General features: G+C 39.0%; 1 protein-coding gene across 6 annotated transcripts in view; it reads left to right on the top strand.

Moving 5' to 3' along the window:
• Positions 1–18,884, top strand: part of FREM1 (FRAS1 related extracellular matrix 1) — a 161,159-nt gene extending 142,275 nt beyond the window's left edge. For all 6 annotated transcript variants that reach the window (XM_053924556.2, XM_053924550.2, XM_053924551.1 and 3 more), the window contains 8 exons: positions 1,075–1,224; positions 2,691–2,929; positions 3,601–3,648; positions 3,886–4,050; positions 4,238–4,366; positions 4,797–4,912; positions 13,606–13,691; positions 15,724–18,884. In XM_053924556.2, the coding sequence (XP_053780531.1) occupies positions 1,075–1,224; positions 2,691–2,929; positions 3,601–3,648; positions 3,886–4,050; positions 4,238–4,366; positions 4,797–4,912; positions 13,606–13,691; positions 15,724–15,923 (1,133 nt within the window). In that variant the 3' untranslated portion in view covers positions 15,924–18,884. The remainder of the gene's footprint in view (positions 1–1,074; positions 1,225–2,690; positions 2,930–3,600; positions 3,649–3,885; positions 4,051–4,237; positions 4,367–4,796; positions 4,913–13,605; positions 13,692–15,723) is intronic.
• Positions 18,885–25,693: the final 6,809 nt, after the last annotated feature.

Here is a 25,693-nt window from a genome sequence, read left to right as displayed (position 1 = left end):
CTCAGATTTTCAGAGGGCTAGAAGTGAAATGTTCAAGTGTTTATGCAGATGAATGTATGGGGGTAGAAGCACTTACATAGTCAAGGAGTAAATGATAGGGTTTTCAAAACTTAGTCTTAAAAGGTTAAACTGTAAGTTTATTATCCTTTCCCCCCTTAACTTTGATCCTTTTTTCTCCACTAAACAGTGCTTTCTTTTCTTCCTGCTGCCACTTTTCTTCTAAATAAACTCAGCAGGATGTCCTGTCACCCACGTCATGGAAACTGGTCAGGACTGGACAACATCCGAAGTTTCTTTCAGCTTTAATATTTTGTGTTTTGGGGGTTGCTTTGCATCCCATCTTTGTGCTGATAGGATGGCTGGGGATATGTTTGAACATGGAAACTGTTTAGTATTAAGTTCACAAAGTTATGTAAACCAAGCCTGATTGTAACTCCATCAACAGAGGCAGACAGAAAGAAAAAACCGACAACAACAAATTGGCTCAGTCTATTTCTAGAACTCCCAGCCCATAAATTCTCTCCAGGAGGATATCAAACTACTGAGTATTACATCATCAGCAAAAGCATTTGCAGGCTAGAAAAGATCTCAGGAAGTGGGGCAGCCAATGGAGGCAGCTGTCTTTAGGAATCAATCATTTCAAGGGTTCCATGAATAGCACGAAGTATCATCCAATAATCACTTCTTACTGTCTGTACTGACATCTTAAGAGTTTTGAAACTGGTATGCTTTTAAGATTGCAGTACTTGTTTATTCTTCAGTAGAGAAGGGGCAGGTCGGGAAAAAATTAAATCTTGGATCTCATCTACTAGCCATTTTTTCGTTCATCCCTTGCAAAATGCAGCTTACTTTTTGTTACAGTGCTTGCATTTAAATGAAATCATTGTCCAGGAACAAATGTGGTCTTTTAATATTATTTGGGAGAACAGCAGGACCTCAGTGAGTCGGGAGCAGTACAATAGCTCACTCAGGCTACTGCAGTCTCGCTGTAGACATGTTAATTAATATATTTCTCTGACACCTAGGTGATTGAAATAGCAATTAAAGAGTAATTAAAATGTTTACTTCTTGTAGGAATGTCAACTAAGATGTGGAATATAGCAATTACCTATGACGGATTAGAGGAAGATGATGAGGCCTTTGAAGTAATTCTGAACTCCCCGGTGAATGCAGTTCTTGGCACAAAGACAAAAGCCGCAGTGAAAATTTTGGACTCAAAAGGAGGTATTCTTTTGATCCTCATCTTGAAATCAGAAGCGGTCCTAGTGCTGTAGCTGCTTGCTTTCAACAGCCAATGTGCTTGATAATGCCTTCACATCAAAATGCTTAATTTCTTGTCAAGAAAGCAACCTCGTCGCGATGTAGGCCCTTTATTCTGGTTTCTGCTTCATGCGGTTTTCCTCCCGCTAAGAACTATCCTTTCAGAAAAGCAACAAGTCAGTGGCGCAGTTAGTTTTTTTCCTACCCGTTTGTTGTTCTCACCAAGGGGGAAACAATGTTGGTGAGAATCTATCGACAATTATTTTCCCCCAGAGTCTCCAGGGCTGTAATTATCTTCCTCTGTTAAAGAGCGCTCTTCATGCCTAAAATCTGAGCCCCCACTGGAGTGTGACCAGGAAAGGTCTAAAAAAGGAAGGAATGGGAGAGAGAAAGACGTGAAAGATGGAGCTGGCTTGGGGACTCAGGAGCAGGTGGAGAACGTTAATGAATAACCTTGGCCGCGGGGCCCAGCAGGCCCTGGATAGCACATGCTAAGGGACAACCTGTGAACCAAATGAGACAAAGACCAACCGAAGTCCTCGGTGCTCTTGATTTTTTTCCCTGCCAGATATCTTCTTCTTATTTGTCTATTTAGCATTTGACTACTGTTCAGTTAGCATGCTAGCTCTTAATCTGCTGTTTTTATAACTGTCATGCCTGATGGTTCGTATGTTTTCTTTATTTGAAATCTATTATCTCCTCTTTCTCATCCTATAATAAAAATAGACACTATCGTCTTTCTTTTATAATACTCATATTTCCACAACATTTCTCCCCACCTCCTTTCCCCCACCAAATTTATTTCTTTTTCAGTAGCATTTGCTGGTCACATTAAGTATGTAAACTAAATGAAGTACACACTTGACAAATGAAGTATAAAATACCCAGATGTGAGTGCTGGGTTTCGATTCTTTTCATACTAACTGACAGTGTTTCCAGTAGAAGTAGCTCCATTAAGATTTACTGGATCTTTGCTCTGTAGCAGCTGAATGCTAATTTTTATAGCTGTTACCTGATTTCACTGATATCTTCAGATGATTCCAGTCTCTACCTCTGGGACACTGGGGAAAGGACGACACTTGGCAGTGACACCTGCCCAAGGGCTGAAGCTGGTACAGTGAGGGGCATTACAACAGGAACAGCAGCGAGGCTGTTGTGGTATAAGTGTGATGCACAGTCACAACCACGGCTCTTATTTGTGGTTTGCACAATCAGTTCCATGGCTGTAGATGTGCAGAGGGGCACAGCTTTCCGTGATGGAAACTGCTAAAGATTAAAGGAGTTTCTGGCAAATGGCTAAAAGGCAACATCTGGTGGGAAAACCATTTGTCTAAGTTTCATGACAAGCTGCTCCAGGGTCTGTGTCGATGTCAGCACTTACCTGTTAGTGTGAAACGCAGGGACTGACCTGCCATCTTGCGTGCCTCCAGGACAGTGCCATCCCTCACCTTCCTTCAACCCCCACAAGCACAGTGCGCGGAAGAAGGGCATTCGGCACCCGCTGTCCCCGGGGTCTTCCTCCCCCGCCATTTCTGGTTCCTTTCATCTGGAAAGAAGACCTCGTCCATCTTCCAAGCAGCCTGCAGTCACCCGGGGAGACACCCCAAGGGGCCTTGATTCCACAGATCTTTATGGAATGAAGCTTAGGACCCGAGGGAATGGCAAAACAGTAAGGATGGGGACTGCCTGGGATTTGGTGTGTGGAGTACATATTAAAAGAATCAAAACATTTTAATGAGTCTTCCTAAGCCCTGAAGAAATGGTTTTGATTCTTATAGTGAGTGGGGGCCGTAGTTCCTTGTACAGTCATGCAGTGCCTTTTGTGAGCAGGTATCATAGTGCTGTCCCACTTCATTAATTGTGCTGATTGAGGTGACGGGTACACTCACTCATCCATATAACTTTGGCTTTGGTTCCTCTTGTAATCAAGACACAGAGGGAATGACCAGTGACCCTGGAGTAGAATGAGATTAAGCCACCTACTGGGGTGTGCAGACCACGGCTTTGACCACATTTGCACAGCATTCTAACCTGGCACACACTCATGAGTGTGTGTGTGTGTGTGTGTGTGTGTTTCTGGACTGGTGTGCACTCTAGATGTACCAACAAAATAAGGGTACCTTCTCTCCCTGCCTGGGGCTATGAATGTAAGAGTCAACACTGATAAGCTGTGATTGGTCCAGTGTTTTTAAAATCCCAATGATTTGGACAGGAAAATCTCGAGAAACACATGTTAAAACTTTTTAATATTAACAAGATCTCCCTGGGAAAGTGTTAACCTGTTGCTAGTTATTATTCAAGCTAGTTTTGTTCATATTTTGTTCATATTTTTGGTTTCAGGTTTATCCAGCCTCTGTTTATAGAAATGGAACAGATATCATCTATAAAGTAAGCATAGTCTGAGAGAATTGCTAAATTTATTATATTCATGGATGCAAACAGTGAATCAGTTTTTTATATCTTTTATAAATTTCTGTTCTGAAATTTGTTTTAGAGGCTTGGGTGATCAGAAAAAACCCTTTTTGCTTGTATTCAATTTTTCAGTTGCTCATTTTTACAACAGATGTTTTTGTTTGCTTTCTTGGTGTTTGGTTTTTCTTTATTGTTGTCTTTTGGTGTCCTCAGTATCACGGAATGGTTTCCCTGCACCTGGAGGATGACAGCTCCCCAGCGCACAAGAGGAAGAGCGAAGCATCCGTCCTGAGTCAGCCACAGAAGCCAATGAAAGTGGCAGAGCTGCCTCAAGCCGATAGGGTGGAATCCACAACTAACTCACACTTTCCCAGACAGGTAGGAAAACATTTTTACTTCCTTTTCACCTTACAACAAGCTGTTTCCTGAGCCATAAGACAGCCTTCAAGCTTGGGAATCGTTTACTCAACACAAGCGCTACTCATCACATGAGTACATGAAGCGGGTAAGTATGTATGTGGGAACGGACATTAAATCACATCCCCGCTGCCTTTCCTTCCCGTAGAGCCATTCGTCCTCATTTCCGAAGAACTGCACGCTGGAACTGCAGGGACTCCTCCATTTCGAAGAAAGCCTCCAAAAGCTGTATAAGTGCGATGGCATTGCCTGGAAAGCTTGGAGCCCCCAAACCAAGGTGCGACACGGGCTGAGCAGCCAAATACCTTTACTTGCAGCGAACCCTGTGATAAGGTTAGAAGGAGGGAACGCTCTGCCAATGCATGCGATGTCTGCCTGCTCTCACTACACTTTGAAGGAGAAAAGGAAAACGGTCTGAGTGGCATTTTAGAAATCACAATGTGTATTAGTTATATCAATACAGTTTAAGGAGCATTTGTTTAATTATCAGGATGTCAAAGGTATAAAATTGAAACCGCTAACTTTAGTAGTGTTTTCTCTAAGAAGCCATTGCATTTCTGAAGGTGGAGAGTTGGGATTGGGGCTGACCTCCTTTCTGGTGACAGGGCTACTCTGTTCAGTTTAAGGGACTCATATGACTCTTCATGTGAGAACAGACTCCATTTGTAGAGACCATTACGATGCAAACACAGACAACTGTTTTTCAGGAGGTGGAAGACAAATCCTGTCCAGCCGGGTGGCACCATCACTCTGGCTACTGCCACTCCTTGATCACGGAACAGAAAGGCACATGGAACACAGCTGCCAGAGCTTGCAGGGAACAGTAAGAAACCTTGTTTCATATTGAACTGATATTTCTTCTATCGCCTTCTTATTTTCTCGTGGAACTGTTACAGAGTTGCTTCATTCATTCACTCGTTGAGTGTCTAACACCTACTACCTACCTGGCTTTGTTTTACAGAGAGAGTTCTGTGGTTCAGGATGGGTTTGGGGCTGACTTTTGATTTAGCTTTTTTATGGTAAAAATGTATCACTGCCACATTGCTATTCTCAATCTTTTCTGTCTCAATCTTTTAGAGAAAGTCAGAAAACTTTTCTGAGTTAGTAGCATTGCAGGTTCTAGCATTTTTTAATTAATAAAAATTTCTGCTCATTGATTTAAAAACATGTACACAATGAGAGGTTGTATACCTTCAGACCTATGACAATGTAAGGGACATTGATGATTATGAAACAAGGTGGACAAAGGGTCACTGGGTAATGGTACACTCAAAGAAGAGTGACTTGTGGTCAAATAATGACAACAGAATTTTTCTAGTTCAGAAGGACTTTAAAAATCATAAGTATCTCCGACCCTCCTTTTTTGCCTACCTGGATATTATCCAAAACAATGCAATTAGACTAACATGCCCAATGGCTGGAAATGGCATGTCCTTGCTGGGTGCCAGCCAGATCTGACACATGAAATTTAGAAGTTATGCTCTCTGAAAACACTGGTAAAAAAAAAAATGAGAGGGCAAGCTACCTTTGGAAAAAGCTAATCTAAAACATCTATCTGATGAAGATCTCAAATCTTGGTAATACAAACTCCTACAATTCAGGTACAAAAAGGCAACCTGCTTTAAAAAAATGACTTGGATATTTCACAAGAGAAAACATACAATTGGTCATTAGGTACAAGAAAAAAGTGTGCACCACCACTGGACATCAGGAAAATGTCGATAAAAGTCATAATGAAATACCACTTCACACCCACTAGAAGAGTTAAAAATCATGAAGACAGACAATACCATGTGCTGTAGAGCAATGGAATTTTAAGTATTGATGGTGGAGACATTAAATGGTTTAACCACTTTGTAGAACTGTCTGGCAGGTTCTTTAAAACTTACTTACATGAATCTACCCTGGGATCTAGCAATTCTATTCCTAAGAATTTACCCAAGAAAATAAAAATACATGTTAAAATAAAAAGACATTCACAATTATTTCTTATCGATCCTTTTCATAATAATAATAGTTTGGGTCATTTGTCTTTTTCTGTTGATTTATAGGAGTTCTTTATATTTTCTCCATCCAGAGAGAATACTGTAGATAACTTTTTTGATAAATTATTTTATAAACAATCAAATGGAATGAACTTCTAACACTTCCAGTGATGTAGATAAATCTCAAAAACATTACATAGAGAGGAAGTAACTCAACATAAAATAATACATATCTTATGATTCACTTAAATAAATTGAAAAAATACTAATCTACTAGTTGGTGTTAGAAATAAAAACTAGTTATCTCTGGCAGGAATTGTGGGGTGACTAGAAAATAGGTGATGCTTTGGGTGGTCGTTCGATGGATATGTACCGTTGTCAAAATTCAAGATTGAATAATGTACAATGTATGTGTTTTAATGTGTGGAAATTGTACCTAGATTTTTAAAAAGCTAACAGGATATTTTAAAAGTATATTTTAAAACTGGTCAAATTAACCACACTTTACTTCGCTGATGAATTTCATGTCCTAAGTGTAAGGAAAGGTAACATAGAGGTTAGTTGGTGGCTTTCATTTCTTTGTTGATAAGTCAGTGGCATAAAATAAGTTAATTTTTTAAAGATTTTATTTATTTATTTTTAGGAAGAGGGGAAGGGAAGGAGATAGAGGGGGAGAGAAACATCAATGTGTGGTTGCCTCTTGTGTACCCCCTACTGGGGACCTGGCCCGCAATCCAGGCGTATGCCCTGACTGGGAATCAAACCGGCAACCCTTTGGTTCACGGGGCAGCACTCAGTCCACTGAGCCACACCAGCCAGGGCAAAATAAGTTAATTTTTAAAAAATCCTATGGATATTCCTTATTTAAATACATGCATTCCCATAATACTAAATGTTAAAGAACAATTAAGACATTTTCCACCAAAGTAACCCAATGTCCTTGTTGTTATGTGATGCTGAGTTGGCTCTGCTCCGGGTGATGATACAGTGATGCCTGCCACACCCTGTCCTCAGCAGCCCCGTTCAGCACCTGTAGACTCATGCATACGGCTTCTTTATGGAGTCAACCCATCTCCTATTTGGTCTCCCTCTTTTCTTGCTGCCTTCTATTTTTATCAGCACTATTGTCTTTCCAAAGAACCCTCCCCTCTCGTGATGTGCTCGAAGTGGCACAGCTGTAGTTTTCTCGTTTTTCCTATAGTGATGTGCTAGGCTTAATTTCTGTAGGACCTGCGTGTCCATCTTTCTGGTGGTCCAGGGTCCAGATGTCCTACTTTAACTTAACCTTTGTCTTAGAAATAGTGGAATAGGTCTTTTCCCTCCTTAAGGAAAGATTTTGACACGGAGTCAGAACTCTCTGAATTAGTAAGGACGAGATTACAACGTGCTGCCGAGGGAAAGAGATGGCGTCTCTGCTGACAAACATGAGGGCAAGTGCAGAAGTGCAGTCTCTGCTGGGATGTAGCGGGAAAGTATGATGAGCAGAGAAACAGAACCCCCAAACTTCAGGTGAGGAAGCAGCCTTACTGTTCATCTTCCAGTGGTTTTAAATAACAGAGCAAGGGACTCCAGTGGCCTTGATGAAGCTTTACTTGCTTCTTAATGTTATGAGAAAAATAGGTGCAACACGTGTTGAGGGATGCCTTTCCATCCACTCATCCATGTTGCTGTAAGGTCACCAACTGTCTTTTCTTAGAAGAACTACTCTTCCTTCTGAGATTATCATCTTCTAGCTCTTTGGTGTCAAAAATCATTTCTATGACAACTCATAGTAATATTGTTGATGGCTTCATGCTGACAACTCTGTATTTGTCCTCCAATATCTCAATTTATTTTATTTTATCAATCCATCTAATTGTAGCTGGATTTTAATGGTGAGTAAGACTAGTTACAAAGGGTTTTCTTCATATATCTATTACTATTCTACAACTCATTTACCCTAGTCATACAATTAAGGCCCAAATTAACTGAAAAGCCTAGCTTCTTCCTCAAGCATTTGATCTGAGATTTCGTCTTCAACCTGGTTTGAAGCACCTGACTCCATGGCCCTTTTACCCTAGCCTGACCTAGTTCTACATGCCTCTTTGCCAGTAGCACTTTCCTTTGTATTACATGTTACAGTTTACAGGATTCTTTCACATTTATTAGCTTATTTGATCCTCCCATAACTTTGGTGAGGAAAGCAGGTATTATTATCAACATTTTACAGATAATACAAAGACATTCGGGGAAGCAAAATCCCTTGCTTATGGTTATACAAGCTAATAAATGAGAGAGAGGACGTAATTTTTTTTTTACTGTACTCTGGGGGAATCTCTCATCTCAGGCATATTGATGAGGACACTTGTTTTAAGTTTGTGTTAGGGCTACTAAAACAGTTTTTCAAAACTATATGTAAATAATTTTGTATCTTTCATAGCAAAGATGTATTGGGATTTTTTAATTCAATTATGAATCTGAAGTTTCCTTTGGGTTAGAATCAAAATAACCTCTTGAGGCAAACACGAGGTACCATCAAGTTCTGAGATTATAGATTCATTCATCCAATAATTATTTATTTGAATACTTACTGTAGAGCAGATCACACTTTTAAGTACCGTATTTTTCGGGCTATAAGATGCACCAGACCATAAGACCCACCTAAGTTTTAGAGGAGGAAAATAGGGAAAAAAACCCACTCCGCTGCTACCTCCTCCCCCATCCCCTACCGGCCAGGTAAGCTACATTCGGACTATAAGACGCACCCCCCATTTTCCTCCCAAATTTGGGGGGGGATGTCATAGTCTGAAAAATATGGTATTATCCCCTAGTATTGACCCCACAACCCAATATCATCAATGAGCTTCAGGGATACAGACATTTAAGGACTCTTTTTAAGTCCTTAAACCCTGCAGCTTCATCAGTAAAGTTGTCATACGATCCTAATAATTTCCTCCCACATTACCCTTCCCGCAAAGCTCAATCAAGAATGTAAAAGTCACTGAATTTAAATTACAAAATGTAGCTTTCATTGAGTTGATGTTTTACTATATGTTCAATTAAAAAATGAACTAACAAGGAAAATAGAGACACACAGAGAGCAAGCTGATAGCTGACAGTGGTGGGGGGTGGGCTGAGGGGCTGGGTGGGGGGAGGGATTGAGTAAAAAAAATACCAAAAAACTCATGACGTGGACAACAGTGTGGTAATTGTGCAGGGAAGTGGGAGTGGGGGACAGGGAGGAGGGGAGGGGGGGATAAATGGTGATGGAAGGAGACTTGACTTGGGGTGGTGAGCACACAACACAGTGTTTGTGTTGGAGAACTGTGCACCTGACACCTGTGTGATTTGGTCAATCAGCGTCACTCCAATAGATTCAATTAAAAGGAAAAAAAGAAAAAAACCACACACACACAAAAAAAGTTCTCTGGACCTAAATGCAATAATAAGAGTCACAAGTAATATTTGTTGATTGTAACTACAAAAACATAAATGATATTTAAAAATAGTATAAATAGGTAGATATTTTGTTCTAAAATAAACTATTATAAAATCTATTATAACGATGTAAAATTCCTATCTCTCCTATTAATTCAAGAAGATTAGTGATCACATCTAGCAAGCCAAACATGAAATAAGCAGGGTCAGAACTAATTTGGTCGTATGTTTTGAGGGTATTTTCATGAATTCTGGTCTCAGAATTGTTTTAAGCTGGAACTGTGACTTCTTTTCAGATGTAAAATTGAGAAACGAGAAAGTTTTTAGGGGCCATTGGAGTTTTTCATCATATTTTATAAAGCGACTAATTATGTATCTATCAGTAATATAAATATTTTCAAATTATACATTGTCTATTTACCATATTGGTCCAGAAATTAAAACATCTATCAAATACCATTTCTTACAGTTTTCCAGTGTATATAGGAGAGGGAAAGAAAATATATATGGTATGAGATTTTAAAAATATCATAAAAAGCTTCTAATTTGAAAACTTTAATGAAAGAATGGGTATTTTATCTGATTTCATTGGTATGATACTTCAATATGCATTTTATTTCAGAAGAACAACAAGAATGATTACCCCAAGAATAGTTAATACTAGTTACAGGCATTTCAGAAACTGTCTAGCAGCAGATAAAAAGCACACTAAAAGAAAAAATAAAAGATCTCCACATTCTTTTGCATTGGTCATTCTTAGAGGAGTATCTTTGGGATGCAAGGGCATCTCCTTGTACAACTTTCCTCAGAGCCCCAATTTCTCCCTTACCATTCAGCATGTTTTCATTCATCCTTTGGGCCCCCTGCTTCCCTTCATTATTTTTCCGGTTTGCTTGATTCTCTTTTTCTCCAACCCCTATGGCTTGAAAGTGGGTATTCCTCTGGGAATTATCGATTCTTTCTGTGATATAAAAATTTAATAATTTCAACATTTTGTAACCTGGATGTTTACTCTCTTATGAAATATGTTTATGAGGTGGTTTTGGATTCTCTAATTAGAATTAATATGCACCTAGGACATCTTTGATCTGGTCTCAGGAACCATTTTTCAGCTCTGGGCTGTGTTTCCCTGGGCCCCCTCAGCACCTGTAGTTCCTTTACAGACGTCGTTCACAGCACCTGGGTTTCAGGGCCAGCATGTTTTACTTTATCCCTTGTCCCTAATGAGATCACTAGCTCAAGTCAGTCTGTATCTCCAATCTCCTTTCCTCCCCATGGGCATTTTATTATTTTTCTAACCCAGAGGAGCCAGACTGCTAGATTGGGTATTTCTTGAATTTACATATTGTAATCTCATCTGCTCACTTCCTTAGGTTCTCACTGTACATTTGATAATTCTATTATTATAGATCATTATCTTTGAAGCCATTTTGTTTTTCTGCAGGGGCGTCTGGAACCCCTGCTGACCTGTCCTTAAAGAGTGACTCTGAAATATATCTATACTTAATTAGAAAGTTTCAAAAAAGTAGATGTGTATTTCTGTAACTAGAAACATTAAGGCTTCTCTTTTAAATACTATACTTTGAATGACTTAAAATTTCAAAGCTGTCAAAAGATTTTATTCACATGTATGTCTCTGTATTTTATTTTTACTTCTCTCTATATTCATAGCTACATACCTAATATCCATCATACCTTATATCTATATGATCATAAAAAATTATATTTTTATACATCCACATACAAATGCCTATTTTTTAAATAAATAACTGTAGTCTCATATTTTACCTACCCTAAACAGAGCTATTTTCTCATCTTGATCTCTTGTGTTTTGCCTCATGAGAGGCAAAAAGGAAATCAAACTTGCACTTGACCAACTAAAATGGATTTTACAATCTCTTTCAAAAATAGTTTAACAATGTTAAAGCATAAGGAGATGTTAAATAAAACCTGCTACTTCCTGATGATGAGATGAGGCTGAAGTTGCATCTGTAAGGGAATCAGGGGCAGAGCAGACGGTGGAAGGAAGCCAGGTCTCCCCCACTCTGTCCGGTGTACCATACAGACTAAGGAAGTCCCTACAGCCTTCCCTTGGTCTATATTTCACATGCACGATATTCTGTGTTCTAACCCTCAGCACATTAGAATTACCATGTTGGATGTGAGGGGTCCGGGATAAGGTCTCTTGTCATATCAGCTGAACTGTCAGACAGGAGCCGACAGTGAATAATGACATCAAAGACAAGTCACAAGACCCAGATACAGCAGCCTAAGGCCGTTCAGAAAAGGAGTAAAGAGCCTTACATATCTGAGAAGGCCTAGAGGCGCCACTGCAATATAGAATGGCCGACTGTTATTACTGGTGGGGAAAAACATTAAGAAATGGATAAATTATATTCACTATATGTGATCTGGAAAAGCAAAGAAATAGATCTGCCGTTTGGAAAGACATAGGCAAAATGAATGAAATTAAATTCAACTGTTGTCTAAACTTATACAAGTATTACTAATTTTGTTTTCTATTTTTAAAAATATTAATCATGCAAGATGACCATGGTGACTTTGTTTCTTGTTGGAAACTTTCTGTTCTAAAAAAAATAAAATAAGAAAATAACTATAGCTTTCTACTTGAAGCAGTTTTAAAGAGCTTTTAATGAGCCCTGCTGGAAAATTAGACACAATCAAGTACTGCTTATAGGGATAATTCAGTCAGCTGCCAAAATAATTCATAAGGAGTTATCATGCCAGTTTGAATGTCTAGCATCAGAAACATGAGAGGTGAATTCTGACGAGGGTGTGGAGAAAAGGTAATCCTTGTGCACTCTTAGTGGATTGGAAATGGATGCAACCACAGTGGAAAACAGTATGGAGGCTCCTCACAAAATTAAAAATAGAGCTCCCATACAATCCAGCCACCGCACTTCCGGGAATATATCCGAGGGAAATGAAAACACCACATTGAAGGGACAGCTGCACCCTCTCGCTCATAGCAACCAGTGCATGGAAACAGTGTAAGTGTTCATTGCCGGGTGAATGGATAAAGAAGTGGTGGTACATGTATACAATGAAATAATATTCAGCCATAAAAAAAAAAGACATCTTGCCATTTGTGACAATACGGATGAATTTTGAGGGCATTAAGTCATACAGAGGAAGACAAGTATTGTATGATTTCACTTTATGGAGAATCTAAAAAAACAAAAACAAAAATCATAGGAAAAGAGATCAGATCTTTGGTTACCATGGGTGGGATGTAGGGTGGGGGAACTGGATAAAGGCAGTCAAAATGTGCAAACTTGCATTTATAAGAACTTGGGAATGTAACGTTCAACATAGTGACTGGAGTTAGGACTGCTGTACGGCATAGTCGAAAGTTGTTAAGAGAGTTCTCATCACACAAAAAATTTTTTTTCTCTCTTCTGGTATCTACAGGAAATAATGATGTTAACTCATTGGGGTAATCGTTTCACAATATATGTAAGCCAAGTCATTATGCCTATACCTTAAACTTGCAGCAAAAACAGTTCTATTGTGTGTGTGGGGGTATATTTGTGTTTTTAAGAACAAATGTTTTAACTTCCACACAACGTCTGACAGTTTGACAGTGAGGCTGTGCTCCTCTCACTGAGTATGATAAAGGGCCGTAAATATCAGGGCGTTTGACTCAACCCACCAAGCTCAACATGTAGGCCTCAAGTAAGTTTATCTGCGTTGTTTGGGTTACCTTACGGAACCAATTAACTGGGTAATTGCCAAATTTATGCCATTTAGACATAAACTTCCTATGGGAGGAGTAATATTTTGACGTTAATTAATCTTTATAAATAAGCAATTGCTGATTTTCTAAAAAAATATATGTAAAACCTATTGAATTTGTGGTGTAAAGCTCAGATATTATAATAAAATGTTACTTTCTTTGCTAGGTGCTTACCTTACCCTGCAGATACTCACTAAATTTTTTTTAAAAAGAGTATTAAAATCTTGGAAAGTTTTTTACTGCATATGTACTTTTTTTCTATTTTAAGCTGAGTTTGATGTCTGATATGCATGTGTCAGCAGAAACGTTGAACTCCTCCTCGTCACTGACACTCTCCCTTGCATTCCTTGCTTGCAGGCACCTGGGCAGCCTAGTGGCCGTGCTGTCCAGGCAGCATATGTGGTGGCTCTGGGACTTCGCTGGAAGGAAGCCCTTCTGGATAGGCAAGTATCTGCTGCGCGGCGGAGCGCCCACGTGACCGCGGTTTACAGCAGCGAGGGACGGTAGATGGTTGGACGGTTTGTCTTTTCAAACTCTTCTTAATTATGCAATAGTTTAATTTTTAGACTAATACCTCAAAGAAATAGTAAGGGATGAGGGTCTACATATAAGTGAGAGAATTCAACAAATGGTATTTCTAAAAGTAAAAACTTAGAATAGTTATCATAGGGGATGGTTCAAATAAATCATAGTATAGCCATGTGAGGGAATATTTATTACTTATTATTTAGTGCTTTACAAAAGCATCAAACACTGTATTAAAGACATGAACAAATGCCGTATGTTTATTAATATCCAATAAATACATATTGGATGAACATTATACATAAAGTATGTCATGTATTGCATTTGTGGTAAGGTACTAAGTAAAAGGGCAGAGTGTAAAACCATATGAAGCAGGAAATAATTTAAAATGAAGAAATTTATATACATGAGTTATATATATGCATTTATATATCAATACATACAACATATATGTGTACATATATTAAAAGAAATGTCAAAGAATTAGAAAAGTTTAACCTCCAGTTGAGAATTATATGTGGTCTTAATTTTATCCCTTGTTTTCTGAAGTTTTAATATTTCCTACAGTTTTAACAATAATACAAACCCTTTCAAGCCACTTTAGAAATAGAATTCTCCCAGCCAGTTCAAGTCTGTATTCTCACCATCTCTCCTTAAAGGTATTGTATTTCAGGGAACTCTGATAAACTTATTCTTGGCTTCTTAAGATCTCTTTACTATTCAGTGAGGTTCTAAACTCTGAAGTTATCTGAGAATATTATGTTAAGGCTAGAGGGTGTTTTCTTTGTACCCACAACAACTGATTTGAAGGCTCTGTCCCCACAAAGTTCTTAGGTGTAGCATGATCTGATCAGTAATTCAAGGAAACGATCTAGAACAAGATAGGTTATTCCTAACCAGAAGTACTTTGTTTTCTTATACCCAAGCATACTGACTGAGAATCAGCTGGAGAAGGTTGTGTGTGACTGAGATTGTTTTCACGGTCACATTTGGTTTGGGAGATGTCAGGTCATGCTGTTTCAGGGGAGCCTTTTCTCATTTTCTTCTTCTTTCTCTTATGAAAAAAGAGTGTAGCCCTGGCTGGTGTGGCTCAGTGGATTGTGTGCCAGCCTGAGAACCAAAGGGTCACAGGTTCGATTCCCAATCGGGGCACATATCTGGGTTGTAGGCCAGGTCCCCAGTGGGGCGCATGTGAGAGGCAACCACACATTGATGTTTTTCTCCCCTTCTTTTTTCCTCCCTTACCCTCTCTCTAAAAATAAATAAATAAATAAAATCTTTTAAAGTAAATAAATATATACATAAAGAGTGTGAGGAGGAGGAACAACTTTTTAAAGAAAAATTGCAAGAGCTTTGCAACATTAAAATGTAATTTGCAAAAATTGATGGTGGAACCGGAGAGGCAGGTTGAGAAAAGCTGCTTTTTGCTGGAATCGTTGCAGATTGAAAAGATCTTAGGCTCCAGACTAAAAATAATACTTAGCAAGCTACTTCCACATAGGAAAACCAAGGCATTGAAATGAGGAAGAAGGACAATAGACAAGAGTGTGTCTGTGTCCCCGCGATGGAAATTCTGCCTACAAGATAATATAAATAATAATTGCCATTATTAAACATGTGTATGTGCCTCGTGCTTCACATGCATTATCTTATTTCACCCTCAAAGAAGCCCTAGTATACTATTTTTATTCCAGTTTGTAGATGGGGAAACTAAAACTTAAAGTGGTTAAGCAACCTGCCCAAAGATGCTCAATGCGCAAGTCTGGACCTAGGATTTAAGTTCGGATCTGCCTGACCCCAAAGCCTTGTGTACTTAGTGCCCTGTGGGATCCCCAGTCCCATTCCGTGTTTTACAATGTAGGCCCATGTTTGCTTAGAACAATAGGCTGAAACAATATCCAAGTATAAATGTAATAAAATCATTTGGCACATTCTTTTGGCTCACATTAGGTTTGAATGACAAAATGCATGCTGGCCACTGGGAGTGGATCGGCGGCGAAACTGTCACCTTCACCAGCTGGAAGAGGGGGCCTGCTCAACGTCCAAAGCCTGGCAAGAACTGTGTTTTGGTTCAAAGACAAGGAAAATGGCAAACAAAGGACTGTAGGAAGGGCAAACGTCACAATTATGTGTGCTCTAGGAAACTCTAAATATGACTGGCCTGCACGTGCCTGTGGGATTTCTCCCCTATTTATTTCCAGGATTTGTGCATGTTGCTCAGTGGAGAACAAGGTGTCACGGCTGACTTGCCACATTTGTCATCACAGTGTATGAGCGATTGTATTTCGTAAAAAGGGGAGCATAAATGAATAGCTCCAGGAAGACTGATAAATGAATATTTCTTACAGGAAACAATGCAATTCTTTCATCTCAATACTTTTCAGAATAAATGCCTGATGTGGTGTATGGTGCAAGATTTGCTTATTCTAGGAGACCACCCCCCGACCCCATTCCATATCTTAGCACCAATTCCATGGTGTTTGTTTTTTTTATCCCAATACCTGAAATGAGTCCATTCTGAAATCAATACTGCAGGTACTTCTAATACTTCAGTGTGAGTGAAGCTAATGCTAGTTAAATCAAGGTTCACCTGCAAAGGAACGTGTTGTTTTGTCCCTTTGGAGCCCTTTCAGGTGTGAAACCTGAGATAAAAGGCTGTGTGTGGGTCAGAAGAAGAATTCTCTACGGTGAGAAGGGAAAACTTTAGATGGAAGAATCTTGCCAGTGGCAGCTCGTCTGCACAGCTCTAGTTCAGAGGCTACCTGTGTGTCAGAGGTCTACCGATCACTACTCATGAGGCAGATCTCCTTTTGCAATAAAAATGTTGGCAGGGTGCCATTCCAAGGCTAACGATTGGATTTCCCCGGCCTTACAGAGTTTTGAGAAATTTGAAGTAACATGAGCCTCTCTATTCATTCGTGTTTATAGCACTGACTAGAATTTCTCAAGGGCATTTGGAATAAAGAATATATTTAAATAATGGTTAATGTATGGAAGAAAAATACTGCTGTCTCAGACGTGTCCCAATGAACTATGCTGATGAAGAAGGAAAAATAATACTGAAAACAAAGCTCTTGAAAGCTTATATTCTCAGAAAGCATTTTGATACAATTTGAGCCCTTAAATCTTTAATATTTGTAGCAATGCCATGTTAACTTTATTCTCTAATGTAAAGGTCCCTTATTAATTTATAATGTTAACTGAGTGAAACATTTTTGTAGCAGTGAAGCATGTTGCAGACTTATAAGAACTCCCTTCTAAATCAAGGTTTAATTATAGGAAATCAGAAATGTATGTCTCAAACATTTACTCAAAATTTTCCTCTTTTCAGAATCACTAAAAAGTATGATTGTGCCAAACATAACTTGCTATATGAGCACCAGGGTAACTTCAGAGTCAAAGTGAGGTGACCAAGGAGACCAATACTTCAGTGCGGGTTTTATTACAGTAATACCTCGAGTGCAACTAGGAAAGACTGAAGACATTTAGTCAAGTTTCTGGATGTAAAACATGACAAGCTTGTTTTATTTCTGTTCATTTATCAAGATGTTGGTTAATAGAAATATTTACAAAGAGAGGCTGGGATAAGGTTTAGACATTTTATCTCTTAATAAAGTTAAACATCACGGGGGAGTCGGGAGGCTCCTGACCTTAAACATCACAGGTAGGCTCTGGACCGGCATTACATGCATGTCTCCTGTAGGACACAGGCAGTCTCTGGTGTTTAACCAAAAGATGCAAAAGCCCATCCTTCGTATCAGCTCCAGTCCCCTCTGATCCACTGGCCTCTGCCGTGTGGAAAGGCGGGATGCCAGATAAAGAAACGAAGAGTGGTTCACTTAAAGGGTTGCATCCTAGGAGAGAAAGTCAAAGTTCGAGGAATGAGGAATTCGAGGCCACTTCTTCCTACTGGAACTCTAGAATGTGTTAACTCTTTAAAACTGAAACTCCACAGCAACCATGGAGAACCTGTTTGGCATGGTATACGCTATTACACAATGACTATAACTGCAACGACAGTGACATTAAATGTAATTGCAATGTTAGCACAAGGAGACCTGTTTTGATTTTTTATAGCAACCAGAAATACTACAAGAATGTTTAAAAATATTTCTGATCGTAAAGGCAATAATCAAGTTGTAAGATGCAAGCGATTGAAAGAAGATACAAATAAAAATTCAGGCAAGCTCCATCTGGTGTGGCTCAGTTGGTTAGGTGTCATCCTGCCAACCAAAAGGTCACAAGTTCAATTTCAAAAGTCATGGCACATGCCTGGGTTGCAGGTTCAGCCTCATTTGTGGTGCATATGGAAGAAAGGCAGCCAATCAGTGTATCTCTCTCACATTGAGGTTTCTCTCCCTCTCTTTCTCCCTCCCTTCCCCTCTCTAAAAATGAAAATCCAGGCGAGTGTGGGTGCTGGGTAATATTCATCATGACTTTCATTCCTTTCTCAAGACTGGGCTTCGCTGGCAGAGGTCGGGGTGGGAAGAAGTAAACGATTGTCATGGTTCTCTCCACCTTGGTTGGTCACTGTGGCCACTCAGGTTCCGGCTGGAGCGGGAGGGAAGGAAATAGTGCAAGGGCAGAATGGGAATGGGAGATACAGAAGAGGAAAGGGGAGAGAGGAGAGAAGGGTTAAGTAAGAAGAAGTGGTGACTGGTGGTAGCTAAGAAGAAAAGCACCAGAAAGAAGGTCCTGGAGCCGCCCAGCTCTCCTCCCCACGCTTGAACACTGACTCAGGAAAAGACCCACTCTGTCCAAAGGCACCAGCCCAGCACAACTGTGTGTAGTTTTTCAGAATCTTGTGATGTTTGGTCTTTAACAAAAACCTACATGTATACAGCATATATTCGTTAAACACAAACTTGCAAAGCATACGATAATTATTTTATCTCTTCTGGGGAGTGGTAAAAATGAGCTGGATGACATTTATTTACATTTCTGTTTTAAAATTTTTAATACAGCCAAGAAGAAAATGCACATGTTCATTAACGGTATAGTTCTGTATAATTTAAACCATAAGTTGGTGCTGATTAATTTTTGCAACAAAGCAGCATATTAAATGTACTGTACCTAGTGTTGTATCATACTTAATAAAATAAAAATTTCTGAACCACTGTTCCTTTAGTTTTTAACATTTCATATTTATTCTACCTTTGGAAGACGGGATGGAGAAGAACACTCAACATGCCCCTTTTATTCTGACTTTCAGACCAGCGTTTAGTCACATGGCTGCCATCCGTTCGACTGGCCAACCATCCATTCATCTACTATTCATTCAAGAAGTATTGGATATGGAGTGCCAACCCTGCATAGCTAATATATGCAAATTTGTAATTTAAAAAGATTGTGTTTGTTTTTTAGAGAGAGAAGAAGGAAGGGAAAAAGAGAGAGAGACAAACATACATGTGAGACAAAACCATTGATCAGCTGCCTCCCCCACATGTACCCCAGCCGGGGACCAGGCCTGCAACCCAGGCATGTTCCTTGACCAGGAATCGAACTGGTAACCCTTTGCCTTGTGGGGTGATTCCCAGCCAGCTGAGTCACACCAGTTCAGGGCTCTAATAGCCTCCCCCCCCCCCCCCCCCCCCGCCTTTTTTTTTTTAAGTGTAGAGCTTTTTATCAGGGAGGATGTCGCAGAGGAAATCACTGATTACATTATCCCTTTTCAGCAGTGGAGAGAAACTGATACAAAGGCTCAGGATGTCTTTTGTTATGTTTCTCTCCTGATTAGGACACTGGTGCTGACTTCCTGAGTTTATAAACACCTCAAAGTGTTCCTGACAGCAGCTATGCAAAATTTCCTGTCTCCAGATCAAGTGAGGACCTACAGTTTTCAAATCTAGCTGTTTTTACGACAATTATTTTTTTCCAAAAAAGACAGCAGTATGTGTCTCTCCGTGTCTTCGAGATTCCTGGAGTAACAAAAATAGAGTTGATATCACCTCACCTGATATCCACACTGTACAAAAAGGGAGACAATGTCCTCCGAAGTTCAAGTGGGAAGAAATTACCTCTAGAACTAGTGTCTTCTAATTATGCCACACATCTATTGCCACTTTGAGCAAGTGGTTTTCCTGTTGTCAAATAAAGCATCTTTGAATGATGAATATGATTAAATTCACCGTATACTTGAAAACATTGTAAGTAAAAAGAGATGGACACTAAAGGCAAGTAAGCAGAACAGGCAGATTTATAGAGACAAAGTGGATCAGTGGTTTCCAGGGGGTGGGAGAGAAGGAAATTGAAACTAACTGCAAATAAACGCAGGGTTTCCTTCTGAGGGTTGGGAGTGTTCTCGAATTGGATAGTGGTGATGGTCGCACCTCACAGTGAACATACCACAAACCACTGAACTATCCACTATACAATGGTGAATTTATGTTATAGGAAGCGCATCACACTAAAAACGCTACTTAAAATCACCATATGAACATTTATTTTAGAAAGCTATTAATGGGTTGATGTGTTTGACTCATCCCAGATCCTTGTTCCAGTAACTACCCCATATCTCACCCAGGTTTTCCATAGTTGGTTGAGGGGAAAAGAATGCTCGTTTAACGTCGTTTTTAATTTACAGTGCTGCCGTATTGATTTTCCTGCTCCTTCTCCCCCGTTAACTGCGAGAGAGCTTCTGCTGAGGGCAGAGTGTGTCTGGATGTCTGCAACGTCCAGAATTCCATGATTTTCTTAAAATTAACTTTACAAGTCTTTAGAACAGGATCATGCAGGAAATGAATACACTGTCCTCATAACTTACACATACAACTGTTCACTTTTGAACATTTTTATAGGTCTAATATTCTACTAGGCAATAAAGTTTAGTTTATCTTAAGACAGAAAAGGACAAAAATAAACCAACACTTCCATTAAAGGCCTTATGGTAACTTGCAAAACTTTTTCCAAGCAATGAAGTGTGAGTTTACCTTTTGCTTCCATCCCTCTCTGTATTTTTGCTTCCCAAAGGCAATCAATCAATCCTTCAGAAGAAAAATGAAAAAAGATACACTATCCTAAAACTAATCAAAATAAAGCTGGAGTGGCTATATTAACATCAGAGTAGATTTTTTAAAATCCTTACCCTAGGATATGGTTTTTTTTCTTGGTTTTAAAGAGAGAGAGAGAGAGAGAAACATCACTGTGAGAGAGAAACATGGATAGGTCGCCTCCCATACATGCCCCAATGGGGATCGAACCCACAGCCTTTTGGTGTGTGGGACAACACTCCAACTCACTGAACCACCTGGCCAGGGCTATCAGAGTAGATTTTAAAGTAACTATTACCAAGGAAAAAGAAGGTTATTTTATTATTTAAAGGGGTCAGTACATCAAGAGGGCACAATAATCCTAAACATGTATGCATCTAGTAACTGTTTAAAAATACTAAAACAAAACTAATCAAACTACAAGGAGAAATAGATAAATCTATAATTATAGTCACAAATGTTAATACTCCTCTCTCAGTAATGAATAGAATGAGCAGGCAGAAAATCAGTAAGGGCATAGAAGTATGGGCATTGTTAATCAAATTAACTTAATATTTATAGAACACTCCACACAACAGCGGCAGAATATACATTCTTTTCAAGTGCACACAGTTCATTCACCAGGGCAGACTGTTTTCTGTGACATAAAAACGAGTCTTAGTAAATTTAAAATGATTCGAGTCACACAAAATATGTTCTCTGGCCACAATGGAATTGAATTAGAAATCAATACAGAAACATCTTTGGAAAATCCCCAAGTGTTTGGAAACTATATTATAGGCTTCTTCAATTCATGGGTTAAAGTAGAAGTCAAAGGGGAAATTTCAAAGTATGGTGAACTGAATAAAACTGAAAACAAGACATCAAGGTTTGTGGTATGCCGTTAAAGCCGTACTTAGGGGAAATTTTATAGCACTAAATGCCTATAATAGAAGAGAAGTAAGGTCTTAACCTCAGCTTCCACCTTAAGAAACTGGAAAGAGAAAGCAGAAATAAGGAAATAACACTATTAAGGTAGAAATCAATAAAATAGAAAACAAAAACAGTAGAGAAAGTTAATGCAACCAAAAGATGGTTCTATGAGAATATCAATACCATTGGTAAGTCTCCAGACAGACTAATTGGGAAAAAATGAGAGAGGACACCAGTCAATAATATCAGGAAGGAGAGGTTAGCTGCCTCAGGTGCCGTCCCCACGGACTCCACAGCTACTGAAAGAGCAACAAGGGGGTACCACAAACAGCTTGTGCCCATATACAAGCTCAGTAAAATGGACGAATTCCTTGAAAAACACAAAGCACCAACACAATTAAAAAAAAAACCAGGTAACTTGAAAAAATAATTACAGAAACTAATTTCTGTAATTATTACAGAAATAAAATTTATAGTTTCAAATTTCTCACAGGGAAAATCTCAGGCTCAGGTAACTGCTTTATTGAATTCTACAAATATTTAAAGAAGAAATAGTACCAATTCCCCAAAACTCACCCATAAAATGGCAGAGAAAAGAGTTTCTAAGTCATTCCATGAGGCCAGTATCACTCTGATACCAAACCATACAAAAATATTATAACGAGAAAACCACAGGCCAGTATCGCTCATGAATACGGATAGAAAAATTCTAAACAAAATGTAACCAATTCAGAACTAACAATATATACAAACGGATAATGTATCATGGCCAAGGCACTGTTAAGAGAATGACAAGCCACAGACTGGGAGAAAATATTTACTCTGCATATATTGATAAAGGACTTGTATCCAGATTATATGCATATAAATATATATTTATATGTGTGTGTATTCAAAATTAATAATAAAATTTTTAAACAGCAGAAGATTTGAACAGATACTTTACCAAAGAAGATATATAAATGGCAAATAAGTATATGAAAATATGTTAACCTATTAGTCATTAGGGAACTGTAAATTGTAGCCACAGTGAGATAGTATTACACACCTATCAGAACGGTTAAAATTAAAACAAGTGACCACACCAAGTATTGGTTAGAAGATAAAGGGACTGTAAGTTTCATGTACTGCTGGTGGAAATATAACATAGTCCAACCACTTTGGAAAACACTTTAGTAGTTTCTTAAAAAACGATAAATGTATACCTGCCGCATGATCCAGCCATTCCACTCCTAGGTATTTGCCCGAGAGGAAAGAATGCACATTTCCATTCAAAGACTGATACATGAATGTTCATAGCAGCTTCATTTGTAACAACCCAAACCATAAACACCCAAATGCTCATCATCATGTGAATAGATAAAAAATCATATCCCTATGTCCTTTCAAAGGAATACTGTTCAATAATAAAGGCAAATGAGATATTGCTACAACAACCCGGGTCACCCTCAAAATAATTATGCTGAGAGAAGCCTGACATAAAAGAATACATGGTATATATGTACTCCACTTATAGAAAATTCTAGAAAGTGTAAACTAATGTATAGTGACGGAAAGGAAATTAGATGTTTTCTGTGAGTGGGAGAGGAGCACAGGAAAGGGCCGAGGGAGGGACTGCGAGGGAACACAAGAAAACTTTTGAGAGCGATGGATTTGTTCACTATGTTGATTGCAGTAACAGTTTCATGGATGTATGTGCATGCCTACATATGCCTAAATCTGCCACACTGTACACTTTAAATACATGTTTACTGTGTGTTCATTTTATCCTTCCTAAAGCTGTTTAAGGAAAGAGAAACAAAATAATTTGTACCAAGTGGAAATTTTCAAAAGAAAATGAAAGCTATATGCAAAAAGACATCTTTATTTCAGGGTAGTAAAAAGTTGGAGAAAAATTATATGATGCAAATGTCCAATGAAAAAAGAATCCTTAATGAAATATTCTATTGCTGCCATTAAAATAATAATTCTGTCACATAATGTTAATGTAAAATAGCAGAATATGAAATAATGTAGTCACCATTTTAATAGCTATGTTGTAATAGGCAGACTGATACGGAAGAACAAGCGGTAGGTTATTATCTCATTTCTACCACTTACTGGCTATGTATCCTAAATTTCCTAAATGTAGGTTTCTCATCTATAAAATATGGATACCAGTTACTTCCTGAAAATATTGTTGTAAAAATTAAATGTGAAACTATAAAGAACATGCCTGGGACATAGTAGGCACTCAATAAAAATACCTTTTCAAAAGCTGTGAAGTGTGTGCATGAGAGAGAGAGAGAGAGAGAGAGAGAGAGATATGCAGAGTACTTGGAAGAGGGTGACAACTTCAACCAGCGTTTGTCCTCACTGGCAAACTGGGAAGGAGAAGCCGGGAGTGGGAGAGTTGGGATTTTAGGTTCCATAGTACAAGCGAGAACTTTCCCACGTGTTAGAATATTTGTGTGGAACATGGAAATGTTTCCAGTTTTTGGAGAAATCTACGTGACTGAGGAAACTTTTTAAAACGCCAATACGCCTTGCTTTCAGATGTGGTCTGTGATAGATGTACGACTGTGGCAGGGATGACAAAGTTTATATCTATGACCTCCTTATAAAGAGGGAAAAGTTAGGGGAGAGTTTTTTCACAGGACAGAAGGGATTATTTGCTTTGCTAAAGGATTGTCTTTTGCTAAGAACGTGGAGATATTTTCCAAGAATGGTTTCTCCATGGAGCCGTAGTTTCATAATTTCCTTTTGCATTCAGTGTGTGAGGAGCACACTTGTTGTATATATATACTGAGCACTCATCTTGCCCCCGAATGAGACTTAAGTGATGCTAAAAGCCGAGAAAGGTGGGTCAGGCTGTATGGGCATCAGAAAGGATGCAAGCTGGAAGCTAAAGACCGGAAACGACCAGCAGAGACTAGCTCCCAGTAAAGCACCTTCCTGTCTACAGATTTCCTACTCACTAGCATCCTGGGGTCCTTTTAGTTCCTGGCCACACATAGTAGGCTGCTTGGAGTTTCAGATTTGAGTCAAGAGTTGAACTTTTGCAAATATGACTAAGGCCAGCTGAGCTTTATGAAAATCTTGGGCCCGGGGTCAGGCACACAGCAGAAGGCGAGGCTTACTGGAAAGTTCTGCTTTGCTTTTGCATTTTATTGTCATGATTTTCACAGTTTGTCTCCTGCCACCTTGTTACTTAATCCCCACACCTTGGAGGGGAAAATGTGTAATATTTTAATATTGATGTTGCAGATACTTAACATTATGTTTCTGCATAGGCGTTGCCAAGATAGTCAAGCCAACCTTTATTTATAGAGGGTAGAAAATATAAATCTGTCTAAAATCTTTCATGAGACAGTCTTAATATTTCCAGAGTTGATTTTGGTACTACTCTTGGAGAGCTTCAGAAGGGCTGTCAATACAAGGTGTCATTGTTTTAGGTTTCTGATCCACGGCTTGCTTTCCTCCCCAGCTTCCTTGTCTTCTGGCAGCTGCTCCTCACATTCTGTCTACATTTGGCCTCGCGTCAGTTGAAAGCTTTGCAAGTTGATTTTCCATTCCCATCTGAATTTTAGCTTAGCGGTGGAACTGTTTTCCATGTGTTTTTAATCATTTGTTCATGTGTTATGAGCTTATAGGGACAATATGGTTCCCCCAGCTGCCTGCATTGTATAAGCAGAAACTGGCCAGGTGGCCAGTGGGGAAACGGATTTCAGACAGATGCCCCCTACACTTATTTTTGTTGGTGATACACCACCCCCGTCTTCCAACTGGAGGAAAACAATTTACAACCTGCATAAAGTTAATTAACACTCGTACAGTCCTCTGGCATGACTTACCTTTCCGAGGAGTGTTATTCTCCTTCAGGAGAGACTTCCTGGGAAAAGTGGCTGGAATGACCAAGTTCAAAGACCTAGTCTGAGACTGTGGCCAAGCTGGGAAATAAAGGTACATTCTGAGTCTTCCCAGATTCGATGGAAATTTGATTTTAAAATAGGGTCTACTCACTGAGAATTAAGGATATA

The sequence above is a fragment of the Desmodus rotundus genome, chromosome 1 (assembly GCF_022682495.2).
Source record: "Desmodus rotundus isolate HL8 chromosome 1, HLdesRot8A.1, whole genome shotgun sequence".
Taxonomy (NCBI): domain Eukaryota; kingdom Metazoa; phylum Chordata; class Mammalia; order Chiroptera; family Phyllostomidae; genus Desmodus; species Desmodus rotundus.
Note: the sequence above shows the minus strand (reverse complement) of the source record. Positions and strands in the feature narration are given on the sequence as shown.